Source organism: Rhipicephalus microplus, chromosome 1, assembly GCF_043290135.1.
Source record: "Rhipicephalus microplus isolate Deutch F79 chromosome 1, USDA_Rmic, whole genome shotgun sequence".
Taxonomy (NCBI): Eukaryota; Metazoa; Arthropoda; class Arachnida; order Ixodida; family Ixodidae; genus Rhipicephalus; species Rhipicephalus microplus.
Window position 1 is genome coordinate 247020090 of NC_134700.1, and position 18124 is coordinate 247038213.

Here is an 18124-nt window from a genome sequence, read left to right on the forward strand (position 1 = left end):
TTTAGTTTACTCTGTTGTGTTCTATAATCATTTTGTTGAGCCAGGGGGGCAACCAATTTATATAGCCTGAAGACCACCACTGCGAAACTTGACCACTGAAAACCTGGGTGCCTCGTGATGTGACGATAGGAAAGCAAATGAAAAGTCAGCTCGTTCCAGGGCAAGCCATGTCAGTCATTACTAAATCCACCAGCAATGCTAACCAAGTCTCAGGAGATGTCAGTTGTGAAAATAAATGGCCACTCAGATGAATTACACTCATGTGTTTTTTACGCTTGTTAGTGCGAATTTGACGCCCTGACCTTGGGCAGGAGTTGGTGAGCACTGGGAAAGCGAGTTTTACATCATAAGAGAAAAAAGAAACGTGCCTGGCTAATTTAAGCATTTTAAGAGAGGGAATAAGGTGACAATGAAACAAACATGAGAAGTGAAATGGACAGGCACTTCATGGGACAAGCAGCTGTCCATGTCACTCGTAATGTTTATCTTGATTCACATGCACAACACATCACCAAAAAAAAGTTCTGATTGAATGTAAGCATTCCCTGCTATGCCGCAGTATATTATACAACAACAGGATGTCATAAAAACAAAATGTAAATGAAAAAAGAAAGGTTGCAATATCAGAATAACATATCCTATAGAACACATGCATTATTTGAACACTGCACACTAGAGAAAGAAAAGTAAGTCAGAATGATGAGCAAGTGGGCAAACGTGTTAAAACAAGAATGTAGGTATGCCGCCTATGAATCATGAAATACTAATATCTGCAAAGGTTTTCACATGAGAGAAAAAATAAATGCAATGCGAGTTTTGCAATGTCCTTGCCTAGAGATGGAAAAACTGTGTTAACAAACAGATTGTTCTTATCAGCTTTTATTAATAATCTTTGAAACCACAGCAATACAGTTAAAACATCCATAACAATTTGAACGAGACAATATTCCAGTTACTTCAGTTTCATTGCCATAGGGTGACAAGATTCATGCCAGAATAAAATGTCCATATGAAGAAAAAATTGCACAACACTTCTTATACGAGGTTATACAAATAGCTTTCAGAATTTCATATCCAAGGACCGCGATACAATTATGAAGCATGCTATAGTGAGGTACTCCATATTGTGACGACCATGTTGGGCTCTTTAGTGTACACTTGGACACAATTATTTACCTGAGCCTCTTTGAATTTTGTCCCCACTGATCTGTGCCTATTGTGGCCAATACCTGCCTGTACAGTGGCAACTACTTCACTCTCATAACACGGCCCGTTGCTTAGAAATGGTCAGTTGCACTAGTCAAGTACCCGAGCAGGCAATACCAGGTACTTCCACCATAGATGTTCCGTTGAGATACATGCCAGCTTATCAATGTGTGGCGGAATCTGGACACCGGTTCTCAATGGCACGCAAGTCTGTGGCAAGCACTTGCAAAATCTGTGCGAGCAATCGTCTTCTAGTAAAAGAGTTCAGTAGTGCTGTATCCGGATTTATTTTGCAGAGAAAGGATAGGCAATGCTTCCACACTGGGAGCGGAAGAGACAATCATGGCCTGACGGAGAAATAGTTTCTCACAAACTACGAACTATGTCCATCTCGTTGGCACCCTTCAGAGTGACATCTAGAGTGACATCTACTGGTACAAACTTTCCTGAATTGAAGCTGATCACAGAAAGCACTAACCAAGGTAGCTGTACTTCTCAACTGGTGCCTCTTCATCCAAGAATGGACTGACAGACCAAGCCCAGTCACGCAATGTCCGTTTCACTGTTATAGTGAAGACTGTTCCCTTCCATGTGTAGGGACCAGGAGCACCCAAAACAATGGTCGAGTCCTGCAACAACACAACAGCAGCTTGGCAGATTCTGTTTAAAAGGTATGCCAAACAGAAGCAAAAAACATGGTTGATCCCTCTTTTTAGGAATTGGTATAACACAAAAGTGAAACATGTCCTCGCAGAGGTACTTGAGCATTCATTGTGCATTGTTTCACCAAAAGAGTGAAGGAATGAATGCTACAGTAACGAATTGCAGTGTCACACGAAGAACGGCAAGCAGCTCGAGACTTGCAACGCACACCTCAGGCAGAAAGCACGCACAAAATGAGCATACACCAGTATGAGCACGAACAAACAACTGTCACAGCTCAACACTTAAAGCATGCTGTTCAGACAGAAAGATGCATGAAATAAGCGCACATGTATACACAGGACAAGCCCAAACAACTGTCACAATTCTTACTTCATGTGCGAACAGCGTACTCCTTTCGTAAACACAGCCGTGGCAGCAAGTGAAGTGACCTTTGTGCTCTAACGAATCACAAGTCTGACAAGCGCGTCCACACATGAAAGACAATGCTCCGTGAAGGCTGCACTTACCGAAATGCAAGGGGCAACAGCCTTTATGGCGCGCCCAACACGAGCCCGTTGTGCCATTTCCTCATTGCATGATGACGCAAACCCGCGGAAGTATGGTTAGAGAACCATCAAACGGTTATGGAGTGTATAAATAGCTTGCTGTTAACAAGTTCGAGAAGGTTCGCTCTGTGGCGTAGTGGTAAGCGTCGCGCACTGAGGAGCATGAGGTCACTGGTTTGACGCCCCGCTGCAGAGCTATTCCTTCTCATTTTTTTTAGATGCGGAAGCATCTTATACTCGCGCCTTGTAGTGCGCCGTCCACGCCGTCCGCACCGTCCGCACCGCTTCTCGAACATTCGACAGCTGACGCGTGCGCATGCGCCGTCGCGCCGTCGCCCACTCTTCCACCATCTGTGCATCCCTTCCTCCTCTACACACCGCGCGCGCTTCACTCCTCCACCATCTGTGCACCCTTCCTCCTCTACACACCGCGTTCGACATCTACAATTCTCCTGATTCTCCAGTGGACGCGCATGTGGCGTCGCGCTTCGAGAACATTCAACAGCTGACAGTGCAGGCGCCGTCGCGCTGTATATATACTCAAGGTCGGCGCTCGCTCGCTCAGTTGCCGCTCGTCGGTTGGTTTGTACGGCGCGTCGACGTCCAAGGTCGCGGTGAAATGAATTCCAACGAATCCACAAACACAATGATCGACGTCCCTTCGACCAGCGCCGCCCTTTCGCATACGTGTGTACGTGTTCACTCATTTAACACCCCCTCCTACAACCACGTTAACCAATTTAGCCATCGACCCAAGTAAGTCGCAATTTAACACCCCATTTCACAACCACGTTAACCAATTTAGCCATCGACCCAAGTAAGTCGCACTTTAACACCCCGTTAACCAATTATATGCTCCGCATCCTCCTCAGTGTTCCCCCGAGGGAAGCTGCGGGCAATTTTTTTCCTTGCATCTGTTAGTACATATTTTACAACGTCATATCCGTGACAGAAATACGGCAGCAGAGCTGTGGTGGACCCCAACACAAAACACTTTAGTGTTACAAATGGTGAGGGGGACGAGGTGACATTACTGAGGTGTCATTAATTAGGTTGGCACAGTCATTCAGAGCCCTTTATGCAATTATTTCTAGGTTAAAAGTAGTCTGCAGGTGGCTAAGTCGCAATTTCTGGAGTTAGTGCTTTACCTTGACATTCCTCATTCGATATTCAAAAGTGCCATACTGATTGCTGAGCCAGAGCATAAAGGCTTGGTCACAGATTGTTAACGAGCTCTCTCCTTTTGAGCTATTTCATGGAGCTGAGAGAAAGCTTTTGCACCAAGAATGGGTACGGAAAACTTCTTATGATGCGTTTGATGAGTGATGAAGACTGATGTTTATATAGTAATGAAGTCTGTCATAGAAAAAAGTGCTCTCACCTCTGAGATCACGCCACTGGTTCCAGCCTGACAGAAGCCAAACTGTTCATGTGCCTTGTCAACCGGCCGGTTTTCACAAGGTTCCCAAGCCCGGTGCAGATCTAGGAACTGGCTAAGCGTGTAGCAGATACCTCGGCCCCACCGGTAGGTCGCACCCTTGTTGACATACCTGTGGGCACACGCCTGCACAGCAAAACAATGATATGAACAAACATGAAAATGATAAAATCAGAATGCAGCAACATTATATTTGTCAGCTTAAGTGTTAAGACCAGTAATGAACCAGAGTCACGGCGAAATTCAGCAAAAGATAATGACACTTCCTTTTAAATGCATGAAAAGTACGAGATAATGGTCAAACAAATGCAGATTTCAAAGTTAAGCATGCCATGAAGGACATTACCTTAAACCAACAAAGAAAATGTGAAGAAAAAAAAGCAGCACTTTTATTCAACAACAGACTTGTACATGAATGAAACACAATAGACTCTCAGTAAACAAAAATTTGTTAAAACTGAACTGCTGCTTGAATGAAACGAGTGACTCTGACAAGATTTGATTAATACTTGTATTCTGCACCCCTGGTCATGACTTCGTGAATGAATAAATGAAACTTAAGTTAAGCTGATTGTATTTTCCTGGTCTCTTCAGGTTCCACTTAATGAGAGTGTACTGTAGCTGACAAACATTGTGGACGGCTACGTAACACATTCTACTATTAAAGGGGCATTTGCAAGTATTTCAAAAGCCACGTTGACTCTGCTAAAGAAATCTGCATACACAGTTTGTACAGATGACTCTTCATGATGCCCCATGCAGCATTAAAAGTATTGAAATAAATAAATAAGTAGGTGCCTGTTTCTCCAATTGCTCTATCTCCAATATTAAATACGAGTTCCATGGTCCTTTCTCTTTTGAATCATGCTGAAGTCATCTCCAATACCACCTGGATGTTGCTTCTATAGTCACTGCAGATTTGCAGGATAACAAGTTTGTCGCACTTTCCGAATACTTTGCTGCTACACCTAATCCTTCGGAAGCTATGTATGAAGCTTGTGCACGAGAGTAGGGGTGTCCCAAAGAACTAGTTAACATTTTTATACAATAGCGCATGTACCTTGTTATTCCAGCAGCAATATTTGGAAGGTAAAAGTAACAGGCAAATAAATTTATAACATCTAAAAATCTGCTAAGCTATGTATGAAGCTTGTGCACGAGAGTAGGGGTGTCCCAAAGAACTAGTTAACATTTTTATACAGTAGCGCATGTACCTTGTTATTCCAGCAGCAATATTTGGAAGGTAAAAGTAACAGGCAAATAAATTTATAACATCTAAAAATCTGCTAAGCTATGTATGAAGCTTGTGCACGAGAGTAGGGGTGTCCCAAAGAACTAGTTAACATTTTTATACAGTAGCGCATGTACCTTGTTATTCCAGCAGCAATATTTGGAAGGTAAAAGTAACAGGCAAATAAATTTATAACATCTAAAAATCTGCTGAGAAGGCTTTTTTCCCACAGGCAGTTTGACAGCTCACCAGAACGGAACCTCCAGGACGTTGGCTGTGGACAGTGACACCCAACCACTGGTCGTCTTTCAGCACCTCTTTATCAGGCGCTGGGGAAAAAAGTAGATAAATGAGTTTACTGACTGATGAGTTGCCTAAACATTCACATGAAATATTGCTTTTTCCCTCCTCTTCACTGTTCAGAGCATTTTGCATATTCATTCATGATCAGCATCCTACAAAAATTGGCGCATGCATTCTTAAAGGGACACTAAAGAGGAACACCGACTTGGTTTAGATGGATAAACGGCAGTCTTAGAAGTCTAATGTCGTAAGCTTCACTGTCATAAGTTCATTATTAGCGGAGAAAATCACGGTTGAAGTTTAATTTTTAACTTTCGCACCAAAATGTCTGCGCGCGATGTAACAAATTTCAAAATGTTTTTTTCCGTATGTTTGCAACATTAGCTTGATAAAATTTTCTGAAACTTCATATGCTAGACTATGGCACCCACAGATGACAATTTATTTCATTTCTATCGATTAGAAGCTATGTAGGATCTGGTAGACGCCTTCAAAATTTATGACATCATGGTTTTAGTGCGGAAATCTCAAGGTGGCATCTACCCTAGCATTTTCTTTTTGTATGTTTTATCGCTTACCAAATGTCATGTCTCAATAAGAGTATTTTAAAATTGTACTTTACTAATGTGGCAAAAATTATTTTGCTCTTTTAGTGTCCCTTTAAAGTAATGACACAGATAAGTACCATAAACCCAGCACTTCACGAACTGGGAATTTAAGCATCAAAAGCATCTTAAGTATGGTTAAATGATCTTAAACAGTTAAGTCTGAAAGTATGCATCATGCTCTCTGGTGCCCTGCTAATTATAGGCATTACATTTCCACTTACCCTTTGTCTCATTCTCTACAGGAAGTTGTGTGCAGTCATCGTACCGTGTACTCATGGGGCAACGGTAGACAGCACCAGACCGGTTCGTGCCTGGTTGGCTTGTCTGAGCTCGAGGTGCTCCAACGAGCATCCTGAATAAAGGAAAAAAAAGATAGAGAAAACAGCAAACGGGTTAGCATGGAAAGACGATGTGCTTGCAGTAAGGATAACCTCTACATGCTGATAAAACAAATACTTTAATGCTGTTGCTGGGGGAAAAAAAAAAGACACCTCACGGTGAACTTCAAGGGCTGAAACAATGAAAAATTTGCCAAACATAATTTGGCCCATATTTAATAAGATGCAGCTTAAAGGCTTTTTTTTTTTTTGTCTTCACGGGCAGGGGCCGGCCGCCGACAGGGGCTAATGCCCTCTCCTCCCACTTAGCACAAAGGGCACTGCCAGACTTTAAATAAAGTTTATTAATTAATTCATTCACAATACATTGACTGCCATGTTACATTTAAAATTATTGTATTTATTTCATATCTTTTTATCGTTTACTTTTTAGCTTCTGTTTTAATTATATTGTTTATGGTTATTTTATTATGTTGTATTTGTTCATGTCTAGTCTGTTTAGTTCTCCTGCTTTTCTTGATGTTTGCCTTGGTTAGAAATCAGATATACAACAGTGCAAGTGTAGGCAGAAATGGAAGACGTTTTCTTGAAATGTACTTCAGGATATTAATTATTTTGCCTTCATTCTATACTTTGACGAATGATTAGAAAGGCGCTTACTTGTGCAACTAATGAGAAAACCCCATAATATCGTGAGAAGAGGGGAACGAAGGATGCAGGAAAGTGAAACGGAGAAGCCAGCTTCTCCACATGCGAGTACCCAAGTTACGGAGTGCCATGGAGGGGTACCCCTCTCCCTATTAGGGATACCGGTGGGTGTCTGGTGGATCTTGGTGCCGAACCCAGTACCCCTCACACTAGACGTGGACACTCTAACGCTTGATCACCGCTGCAGTTTTTTTATTCCCTTCCGCCAGGCGAACATCAATAATGAGAAATCGTTACGCCGAAGCAGGCTTCCCCACATAAACGCACTGTGCAAGAAGAAGCCCACCACACAAAGCAAAGGTAATGCGTGAAAAATTCAGGCCAGTCGCGAACTGTGGATTGCAACGCCACTGCCATTTTACAACGGAGCTGTTATGTTTATTGCAAATGCCGTTACGCGTTCAAAAATCTATCATTATCATCATCATCATCATCATCATCAATTGCCTCTTCCTTTCCAGTGCGTGCAACGCCCAATAACTCGGACGACGCACCTTCTTTACGCCGATTTGGCCGGCGTGGGACGCAAGAACTCGAACAGGCGAGAAAACGAGTTCGGTGACAGAGAAAGAAAGACCGTAAGCGAAAGAAGTAGACAGAAATAGAAAGAAAAAAAAAAGAAAAAAAATAAGAAGGGCATATAAAAACTGGCAGAAAGAAAGCAAAATTAAAAAAAAGAAGAACTGAAAGAAAGAGAAAGAATGACAGAGATAGAATTAAGAAAAATAGAGAAAGAAAGACGAAGCGAGGAATAGAGAGATGGACAGGGACGGAATAAAGCGAAATAAATACATAAAGATTAAGAGATGGAAATAAGAAGAGTTGGAGACAATAGAGGGATAATCAAAACAGAGAGAAAGGGAAGTAAATAGATGAAGATGAAATTAAAGAGCAACAACGAAGGCCGCCCAGCTCTGCTGTTCCTTCAGGCTTCGCGACACAAGTCAGGGAGGACCAACGGTATTCCGTGGTATAGCATAAACGTGCGCCTGCAGCCACAGAACTTGGTTCGGAACCACTACAGTAATACCTCGGTGTTCCAAATCTCTCGGAGTCACTAAAAAATGTTCGCATCATCCGAAGTTCATCTCACGAGAAAAAAAAAATTGCGTGCGGCATAAGAAAGCTGGCGTTCATTTTCATTTATTGCTTCTGAGGGCCGCGGTATAATGTCATAAACAGCATTGAATGACTGCCTGTAAAGTTTTTTGACATCGACGATCATACTAGTGCCCGTAAATATAGGGCGAGTGTACTTAAACAAACAGGTGTGTTGTCCGCGACAACCCAGCTGGATGTCAGAGAGCGGCCCGAGTAATGCTCTTTTAATGCCCACTAAAATGCCTTGTGAACAACAAGGACGTGGACAACCGGGTGTGTTGTCTTCGACAGCTAAAAGCCCCTTCCAAATCTTAGTACATTTGTTTTGCCACACGACAGCAGAGTAATGCAAAGAAAATGACTAACATGACGCTTCGAACGCGATAGATGAAGGCCAGAAGATTTTAAAATAGCTGTCATTTGTTTTTATTATTTTCTTATCACGGTGGTGTTGGGGACATCATTCGGGAGATTCACAGCTATGTCCACCCCACGGGGACGTTTGCTGAAAATTCGGGAGTCTCTCTTGCAAATCGGAGAGTTGGTAGGAGTGCGCATTCACAACGATCGCGCATGTTGACATTTCGAGGCCTAGCTCCTTGGCCAACACCGTCCGCCTCTTCTTTCAACTCTCGTCCACCTTTGATAGAATGTCTGGTTGCAAGGATGCGGCTTGCATCAACGTGGCTGACAGGTGCAAGCACAGTAAAGGTGCGCCCGCTCCGGGTAGCCCGAAAGCCCGACTTCTCACCTCAAGGTTGGGCCAAGCTCGAACTACCTTTTCTTTTTTTTTTTTAATCCAAATAGCCAGGCAAGCTGCGAACCCCGAATCAAACGGATTATTTCTTCGATTGCTTTCGAAAGAAGCGCGTACAAAATTGCGGAGAGCCGATTGCCACTGAAAAGCGATGCTTGAATATATCACGGGTCATACAAGTGTCGCCTGGTCCCGTTGATAAACGCGAACACTGACGAAGGCGCACTAAGGCCTTCAAAATTCGTGCTCACAATCTCGAGCTTCTCGCGGCTACGACAAAACGTTGGCTACGGCGCGCCGCTGGTTTCGGCGGCGCGGTGCGCAAGCTTGCGCATATACACGTGGCCTCCGCGATCGGCTGCCGGCGGCAGCCGATCGTTGGAGTACTGGGTTCGGCACCAAGATCCACCAGACACCCACCGGTATCCCTAATAGGGAGAGGGGTACCCCTCCATGGCACTCCGTAACTTGGGTACCCGCATATGGAGAAGCTGGCTTCTCCGTTCCACTTTCCTGCATCCTTCGTTCCCCTCTTCTCACGATATTATGGGGTTTTTCTCATTAGTTGCACAAGTAAGCGCCTTTCTAATCATTCGTCAAAGTATAGAATGAAGGCAAAATAATTAATATCCTGAAGTACATTTCAAGAAAACGTCTTCCATTTCTGCCTACACTTGCACTGTTGTATATCTGATTTCTAACCAAGGCAAACATCAAGAAAAGCAGAACTAAACAGACTAGACATACGGCGCGCCGCTGGTTTCGGCGGCGCGGTGCGCAAGCTTGCGCATATACACGTGGCCTCCGCGATCGGCTGCCGCCGGCAGCCGATCGCGGAGGCCACGATATATAGTTCCCGTGACAGCGCGCGACTGCCCGGTTTTCCGTGACAGCGCGGGCAGTGCCTGCACGTATTAGTATCGAATGTGGCCGGGAGGGAGTGAGTTCGCAACAACCATACAGCACTACACTGCAGGCTAACGGGCTTCGACCGAAACCACAGAAAAGTTCGTTTCACACCGAAATCCGCACGAGCTGCGATCGAATCACCGAGGTTTTTTTTTTTTATTTAATTACGCCCTGAAGAATAGTGGGAATTTGGTTACTTATAGGGCACAATCATTCCGAACTGCCAACAGGAAGTGCCGAGCTGTGCCGCTGTTCTCTGACCGTAAAATGGCGACTCAGCTTTCCGCCGTGACTCGCCTACCGTGCGTCAGAACGAAACTCAGACCGGCTGCCGCAGTTTCCGCCCACGCGTGTTCAAAGGCGCGGCATTTCGGAAGCACAGCCCGCTTGTCCGACTATGGTGCTGCATGCAATCGTGCCCGAAGGTTTTTCGCCCACGAGCGCAACGTATTGTGTCAACCCCGAGGAATCGTGTCTTACTAGCAGAGCCTTGTCATCGACAAACACGCTATCCGGCGAAGTGCAAAAACTAACAGGGTTCCATGGAGCTTTCCGCCTGAGACTACTACTCGAAAGCGAATGCCGTCCGGTCTGGCTATTTTACAGTGCACTCAATACCGATGCCCAACGTTCACTAATTTATAGTAGTTGATATACACTAAAGTTCAAATTAGCTTGCTTATAGTGCACTTTCATAATCATCATAATGAATTTCGACGAAGAAAACTCACTAATTGGTGCTTTCCGTTCAAGGCCACGTTCGCGCGAGACATATAGGGCTCATTTCTATCGGGAGGGTGAAAGGGGTCACATACTGTGCGCGCGTTTGTATGTGTGTGTGCATATGTACGCAAGAAAAATAAAAAAAAATTTCGTTTCTCATAACCAAATGATTATGTGAGACGCCGTAGTGGAGTGCTCCGGAAATTTCGACCACCTCGGGTTCTTTAACGTGCACCCAAATCTGAGTACACGGGCCAACATTTCCACTTCCATCGGGAATGCAGCCGCCGCAGCCTGGATTCGATCCCGCTACCTGCGGGTCAGCAGCCGAGTACCTTAGCCACTAGACCACCGCGGCGGGGCAGCGGCTCTTGCATGTCGGAGCTTACAGCCTACAGTATAACCATGGTATACCGGCTCGAGATCATTCTCACACTCGTGATCACATAGCGGCAAATTAAACTTAGAGGCAATAACCCTGGTCAATGAACTTGTCTAAATTAGATGCGCGATGTCGACAACGATAATTTCTACGGCCCAGTAATTAAGTACCTGCATGCAAGGCGCACGAGAGAGGACACAAGGACCCGGGGGCTTTGCTTTGTGATGCGAGTGAAATGAAAGAGAAAGCTGCCAAATTTTACAGCGTATCGGCGGGAAATTTAGTACCTCATGATCAAAGGATTGAACGGTACGTCGATTCTGCACATGTAAAGAAACGCTGGCGTCCGCACTAGCGATCTATCGAACTTTTAAGCAGGAAATTACCAAGGAAAGGTTCTATGATAATACTCGGGGTAGTTCTCTACTGTTTGAGGCCAGGACGGGAGTACTGCGAACCAAGACATATCGGGCCAAATACGAAGGGGTAGACACGGTATGCAGCGCGTGTGGAGAGGAAGAAGAAACTGCCGAACACTTGATAATGTTCTGTAAAGGGGTTCACCCTATAGTTCAGGATGATGGCGCAGAAGTTTTCAAAGCACTGGGGTTTAGGGACAGGGAGGGCCGAATAGACTTTAAGCAGGTAGACTTAACTATACAAGGAGGTTATCTGATTGGTGGCTAAAGTCGAGGCACGAGTGAAAATTAAACCCTTCACTGCAAAGTACGAATCTTCCACCTCACTATTTAGGGGAAAAAATAAATCTAGTTTTTTGGTTCATTAAGTATTACGGCTTGGTGGCGCTAGCCACCACACGATCAGAAGGTTACAGCCATATCTATACATCCATCCATCCGCTCCACTCCGGCGCGTGCACTGGTATATGAGTGGAGACTGCTGGCGGCGCTGCTCTGTATAATAAACCTATGGACCTTATTCTATGACTGTATAATAAAAGCATTCACTCCTCTCTCTCTCTCTTTCACACAGTGCAGTATAGTATAAATGAACACATGAGGATGAGACACGGCGTGGAGGCGAGGGCTTTCAAAGCGGCTTTGTGCGCAACCATGAACGTTTACAGTGACTAATAAAGGTCACCTTTTTACAGAACATTAAGTAGACCCATGGTAGTTTCACACACTATGCAGGGTTACCTTTATGATGCCTACAATTTCTCAATCGACCCTTACCTCCCACCCCTCTGCGGGAGAAAATCTGGCTATACACAACCGCAGAAGTCACAAGTGAAACTACGAAGTATACCTGTTTTCCTAGTTATACAAAAGAGCATGCAGGCGCGGTCCGCCTGAAACATCAGTATCACGAGTGCGCGCCTCTTGCCAGAATGAGGAGGGAGGCGAAAGTCCAAGCGATCGGTTCGCCGGCGCGCCGGCAATAAACAGAATGGCCGTGTAGGCGGCGGCGTTTATTTTGGACCCGCGGCCAAGCACCGGCTCAGGTCCGGAATTCCGCGCGCTGGCTAAATCGGGGCAGACATGAGCTCGCGAATCGCGCAGCCCCCTTCTGGAGCAAGGATGACCAGGTCACTGCGGCCGAAGTCTCACATCAGTCAGGCTCCGACGGCCAAATGACACTGTATCTCTTCAGGCGAAAAATAACACAGGTGTTTCAGCGCATTCTTTTTTATTGCGACCTGTGTAACACAACAAATCACACATAAAGTAACGACCTCGTGTAAGGGTTATATATAAACGCCCTTTCTATAACCAAACTTGATTTTCCTGGCCTATATACAGAAAATGAATCTCTGGAAAACAACACTAGTTTACCAGGAGAAATTTAATGCTATTGAAGCGGGGCAGCTTTCCCGCACGTGCACGTGAGCGATATTGTTGAAATTCGGAATCACATGTTTCTGCCCGCGCGCAATAAAACTTGTTTTGCAGCTTATAAAAGCGCCACACATATAGCGCAACATAAACCGTAATAACTAAGTCAGCATACCATATATCCACTTATCTGCAACCATTTCACTGCTGCACAGACGAACATTTTTTTTTAATCAGAGCTCTCGTCCGATGCGCGTTGTGTGTGTATTTAATTATTCTGCGCACATATATGTTGCGGGTATCACATGCAAACTTCAGTTATCACAACGCAGTTCCAGTCATATCACATGCAGGTTAATGTAACAATGCAACAAAATAAATTCCCAATATTCCAGCCACTCTAACCGATGTTTCGACGAGATAGCCGGAATCACTTTTGTTTATTGAGATGTAATTTATTTGATTTATACGTGGGGTTTAACGTGGACGTCCAAAAACCACCATATGTAAAGTGGAGGGCTCCGGAAATTTCGGCCACCTGGGGTTCTTTAACGTTCACCCAAATCTGAGCACACGGGCCTACAACATTCCCGCCTCCGTCGGAAATGCAGCCGCCGCAACCGGGATTAATTCGATCCCACGACTTCTACGGGTCAGAAACCGAGTACCCTATAGCAGGTGTACTGAGATGTGGGGGATGTACAGAGATGTGGTAGAACAGATTCCGACGTTGAAGAGCGTGCTCAACTATAGAGTCATCCGAGCACGGACATATGGCTACGAACTCTGACGCACCGTGGTCGGAACCTTCCTTGCCGACTGCAGCTGTCGTCATTCGACGAAGGGTGCACGCCTCTCTCGTGCCTTTTGAGTGGCAGCGTATCTCCCCATTTCCACTCTGCTCAGCTTTCCTGCGATTTCAGTCAAGAATTGCAAGGACCGCCTCTCGACTGTGCCCCTCGGAGGGCGGGTTTACATTGAGCCGCAGAGAGGTAACGCCAATGACGAGTCCATGAAGCTTGATAAAAAAAAAAAAGGTAACTCCGACCTCCGCGAACGGTCACTCATAAATCGTCGAAGTGCACTTCCGTTATACTTCTTCCTTCGAACATTTAATGGCGTCCTTAAATACAAAGTGACGCTAAGGGCACGGCCGCTGTATAAAGAGAAACGTTGTTTTTTAGCCAGCAACCGTGGTGAGGGCGTCTACGTGATGATCCTAATTTCAATAATACGGAAAGGCGGGCTAGTTGATTTGGCTGCATAAAAAAAATTTGAGCGCACACAACACGAACGCACAGACAAAACGTTCAGACTGCGCTGGTCCTCATATATGAACCATTTGCCCCATTTCCACGCCTCATTATCCTCGACATGACACATCTCGAGGATAATTAATTACTTCATGCAAATCAAAATGGTTTTAGGTCTGGTTTATCTACAATAACGCAGTTAGCTGGGATAACGGATTACTTTTTAAGTGCAGTAAACATGAGGGGTGAAATTCATGCATTTTTTGGACTTTTCCGAAGCGTTTGATATTTTTCCGCATGCTGATTTGGTGACCAAACAACATTCTATGGGCATAGAACACAATATCATTCGTTGAATAGAATGTTATTTGTCCAGAAGGAAACAGTATGTTGTCGTTAATGACTGTATTTCAGATACATTGGATGTTCACGCGGGAGTACCGCGAGGTTCGATACTTGGCCCCTTTAACGTTCTTAGTTTATATAAATGATATTTATATGTCTGTTCATTCACCTGTGAAGATCCGACTGTTTGCCGACGACTGTGTTGTGTATGCTAATGTGACTGACCATTCCGACCAAGTTCGACTCAATGATACGTTGCACTCAATTGGCGTATAATGTGAAATATGGGGATTGAAGCTTCGAAGACGGCTTGTATTACATTTACCTACAACAACAAAAAAATCCTAGAATTTTCTTATGCTATTAATAAGGCTTACATTAAAAAACCCAGTCAAATAAAGTATGTATGTCTTACAATTACAAACAGTTTAACTTGGGAAACACACGAGAATACTTTTCTAGCAAGCGGCGCTAAAGAAGGTTGCATTTTTGAGACGAAAATTACGTCGTACGTCAACGACCGTAAAGTTAACTGCATACAAAGCTCTTGTCAGACCAAAATTAGAATATGCGGATCTGATCTGGAGCCCGCACCAAAAGTACTTGATCAGGAAATTAGAAAAGGTGCAAAACTTGGCCTTATGGCTTATTGACACTACATACTCGCGTTTTTCCAGCGTGTCAGTTCTTCGCGACAGGGCCAAATCGAAAAAAAACTAGCTCATCGCAGAACTGTATGTATCTCGCTTGAAATTTTTATATCAGCTGTACAACGGTCACTACAAAATACCACGTGAAAAGTACATAACTGAGCCTCCCATGCGGTCTGGTCGTACAAAGCACAACAAAACAATCAAGCAGCCGTTTAGTATATCTTAATATACAACAGTATTCCCCTTCTCCACATGCTATATCACAATGTAATAAATTACCCGAAGAAGTAGTAAACGCTAACACAGCTGAGTCATTTGTTCAGTTTTTAAATAACCATTCGTTTGATATGTAAAGTTTTGTTTATGCTGAACAGCTTTGTTGCAGTTGATGCTCTCGTTCACTTTTTTATGCTAGTGTTCATCTAATGTGTTGAAATATTGTACTTGCATGTTTTATCAATTATAATGTTATGTGTTTGTTAATGCAAAGCATATTTATTTATTCATTCTCTTTTGCTTGCTAGTTGTGGTTTCCTACTTGAGTTGTCGATAGTTCTAAGCTTTATTGTTGGTATTGTTTTTTAATGATATTCCCACTCTTGCTCGGGCCCGAGTATATTGAGCCTGCAGTATATGTAAATAAATAAATAAATAAATAAATAAATAAATAAATAAATAAATAAATAAATTTGTCGACAGTTGGCGTCCGGCCACAAGTACAAAACGGAAGTGGCTGTTGCATATGGCCGCGAGTGTTAAGCGCTTTACTTCGATGCGTTCGGGGTCACACCCGCAAAGACCGTTAGCAATGCTAAGACCACGCCGCAATGTTTGAACAGCTTTGCGATTGTTCAAGATCAGTCTGTCAAGCTTATTTGCATGAAGCGATTAGTCTATAGTTAATTTTGGAACTATCGCGGCCATTAGAGATGCCTCGATCGTTCCGGTCTGCATGCATAAATGCATGCCGACGCGTGTCACCGCCGATAAGATTACTCGAAGAGCGAAGAACGTTCACGTCGCTATCACGTGAATTGCGTGCAGTTTGTGTTTTCATTTTCCGGGCACAGCTATAGGGTCGCACAAATGAACAAAAAAAAAAGTTCACACTCAAAAACGTCACGACTGCTGCATTCGCCAACGTCACGACCACGTGACAATATTGTCGAAAAGCAAACGAACGCGTTTCGTTCCGACAAGTGATAATAATGACGTGCACGCTTTGCCAGCTAAAATACCGTAAGTGCAATTACAAATGTAAGCAAATATGCTTCTTTTAGCTTATTCAAACATTAAAAAAAACAAAAACGAAAACATGGCGTTTATAGCATACCCACAAGCGAACAACATCTATGAATCCTCATTAACATACACGTTGGCTTCATACGTTCCGTTATAGCATTTGACATACTATAGGTGTTGAAATGGCCTGTATGCACTGACATTCACCGCCCGAAACTATACAAGACGAAACGAAGCCGCACATTCGGACAGGCGCTTTCTGCTATTTCGACTTGTCTCGCGCTGTGAAATTCATTAAGGATTATCAACGTAGCCAAGATAGCGCCTTTATAACCTTTTAAATCAATAATTTGCGTGTATATGCACGCGAAGTTCCGTGATAAATATATATATATATATATATATATATATATATATATATATATATATATATATATATATATATATATATATATATATTATATAAAGAGAGAGAGAGAGATTATAATCAGTAATCTGCAGAATAGAATCGCTTCCTGGTTACGGGAGCCCTTCACTATGGCGTGCTATAATCATATCGAGGTTCTGGCACGTAATCGGAACAATTACTGTTAAATACGTGGTATTTGAGGGCTGACCCATCTCGACGGATTTTGTGTCCCTAGACATGCGCGTTATCTATAAGGGGACACTCCTTGTCGGTGTGTCGTGCAACAGTTTCTCGAGATACAGGAGGCAGCCGAGATAACCCCGATAGGGTCACAGGACGAAGTGCAAGATAGCGCGGCGACGCCGTATCACCGGTCAACATCGTACCGCGTATAGGCCACCTCTCGAAAAGCTCCATGCATGCGGGCACTCGACGGCGCACTTTCCTAAGAAAGTTACCAGAGGAAATCCTGGCGCAGCCAGCGCCCGCACGGTCTATGTATAGGGTCAAAATACGGCGTTTCATTCAGACAGCGTTATAGTGATTAGTTGTGTGCAGTTGTGTTACGTTTATATATGCGAAAACAATATGCGAAATGGTTTGAAACATTGCAAATAGATCGTCCTCAGCAGCATATTGCGTTATAAATGCTGAAGAATTTGATTATTAGAGGAAAGCACATATTCACCAGTAATTATTCATCCCCAGCTCAAGCACCAAGAGAGACACACACACACACACACACACACACACACACACACACACACACACACACACACACACACACACACACACACACACACACACACACACACACACACACACACACACACACACACACACACACACACTTAAACGCCTCAACAAGTTATGACGAATCAAGGGTTATCAGGGAAAAAAAGGCGCAATCTAGAAAACTGTTGCGAAACTCGGGTGATTACGGTATAACCACGCGCTCGCTTTTGTAGAGACCAGTTAACTCGGGTGAAAAGAGGTCTTCCTCTCGAAAACGCGGCCCGTGCGCACGACCTCACACGTATAAACTACACATGCAACGAACGAACAAGCCTGCACAACATCATGCGGCGCGGTATGAATTCGCTTGGCCGGAAGAAATCATAGGCACGTTTCCCACCGATAGAGAAATCATACCAGACTCCGAGTACGTCGTGCCCGACAAACGACCGTCGCGAGCCCGCAGTCATTCGCTGACCGGGAGAGAAGCGCGAAATGCTGGAGGTCGCTGTGCATGCATGTGTACCATAAAGCGCCCATTTCGCGGTCACGCGCGAAATGAAGATTTTAGTGTTCCTCCAAGTGGGAGTGAGGAAGGGGGGGGGGGGGACTAGCTATGTCATTAGTAACGAAAAAAAAAAAGCGCCTTCGAAGTATAGCGACCTAGACAAATGGCTTACCAGCTCCATGACAAAAAGAAAAAAAAAGGAAGAGGGGGTCGTACGAGGGTGAGTGGTAACGGCAATACAGTTTGTGGGGTTTCACACGCCAAAACC

General features: G+C 44.2%; 1 protein-coding gene across 1 annotated transcript in view; it reads right to left on the reverse strand.

Moving 5' to 3' along the window:
- Nucleotides 1-18124, reverse strand: part of LOC119185248 (integrin alpha-PS1) — a 105824-nt gene that overhangs the window by 23119 nt on the left and 64581 nt on the right. The window contains exons 2-5 of the mRNA XM_075892377.1: nucleotides 6219-6349; nucleotides 5336-5415; nucleotides 3799-3981; nucleotides 1685-1835 (exon numbers count right to left, since the gene is read on the reverse strand). Coding sequence (XP_075748492.1) covers nucleotides 1685-1835; nucleotides 3799-3981; nucleotides 5336-5415; nucleotides 6219-6349 — 545 coding nt within the window. The remainder of the gene's footprint in view (nucleotides 1-1684; nucleotides 1836-3798; nucleotides 3982-5335; nucleotides 5416-6218; nucleotides 6350-18124) is intronic.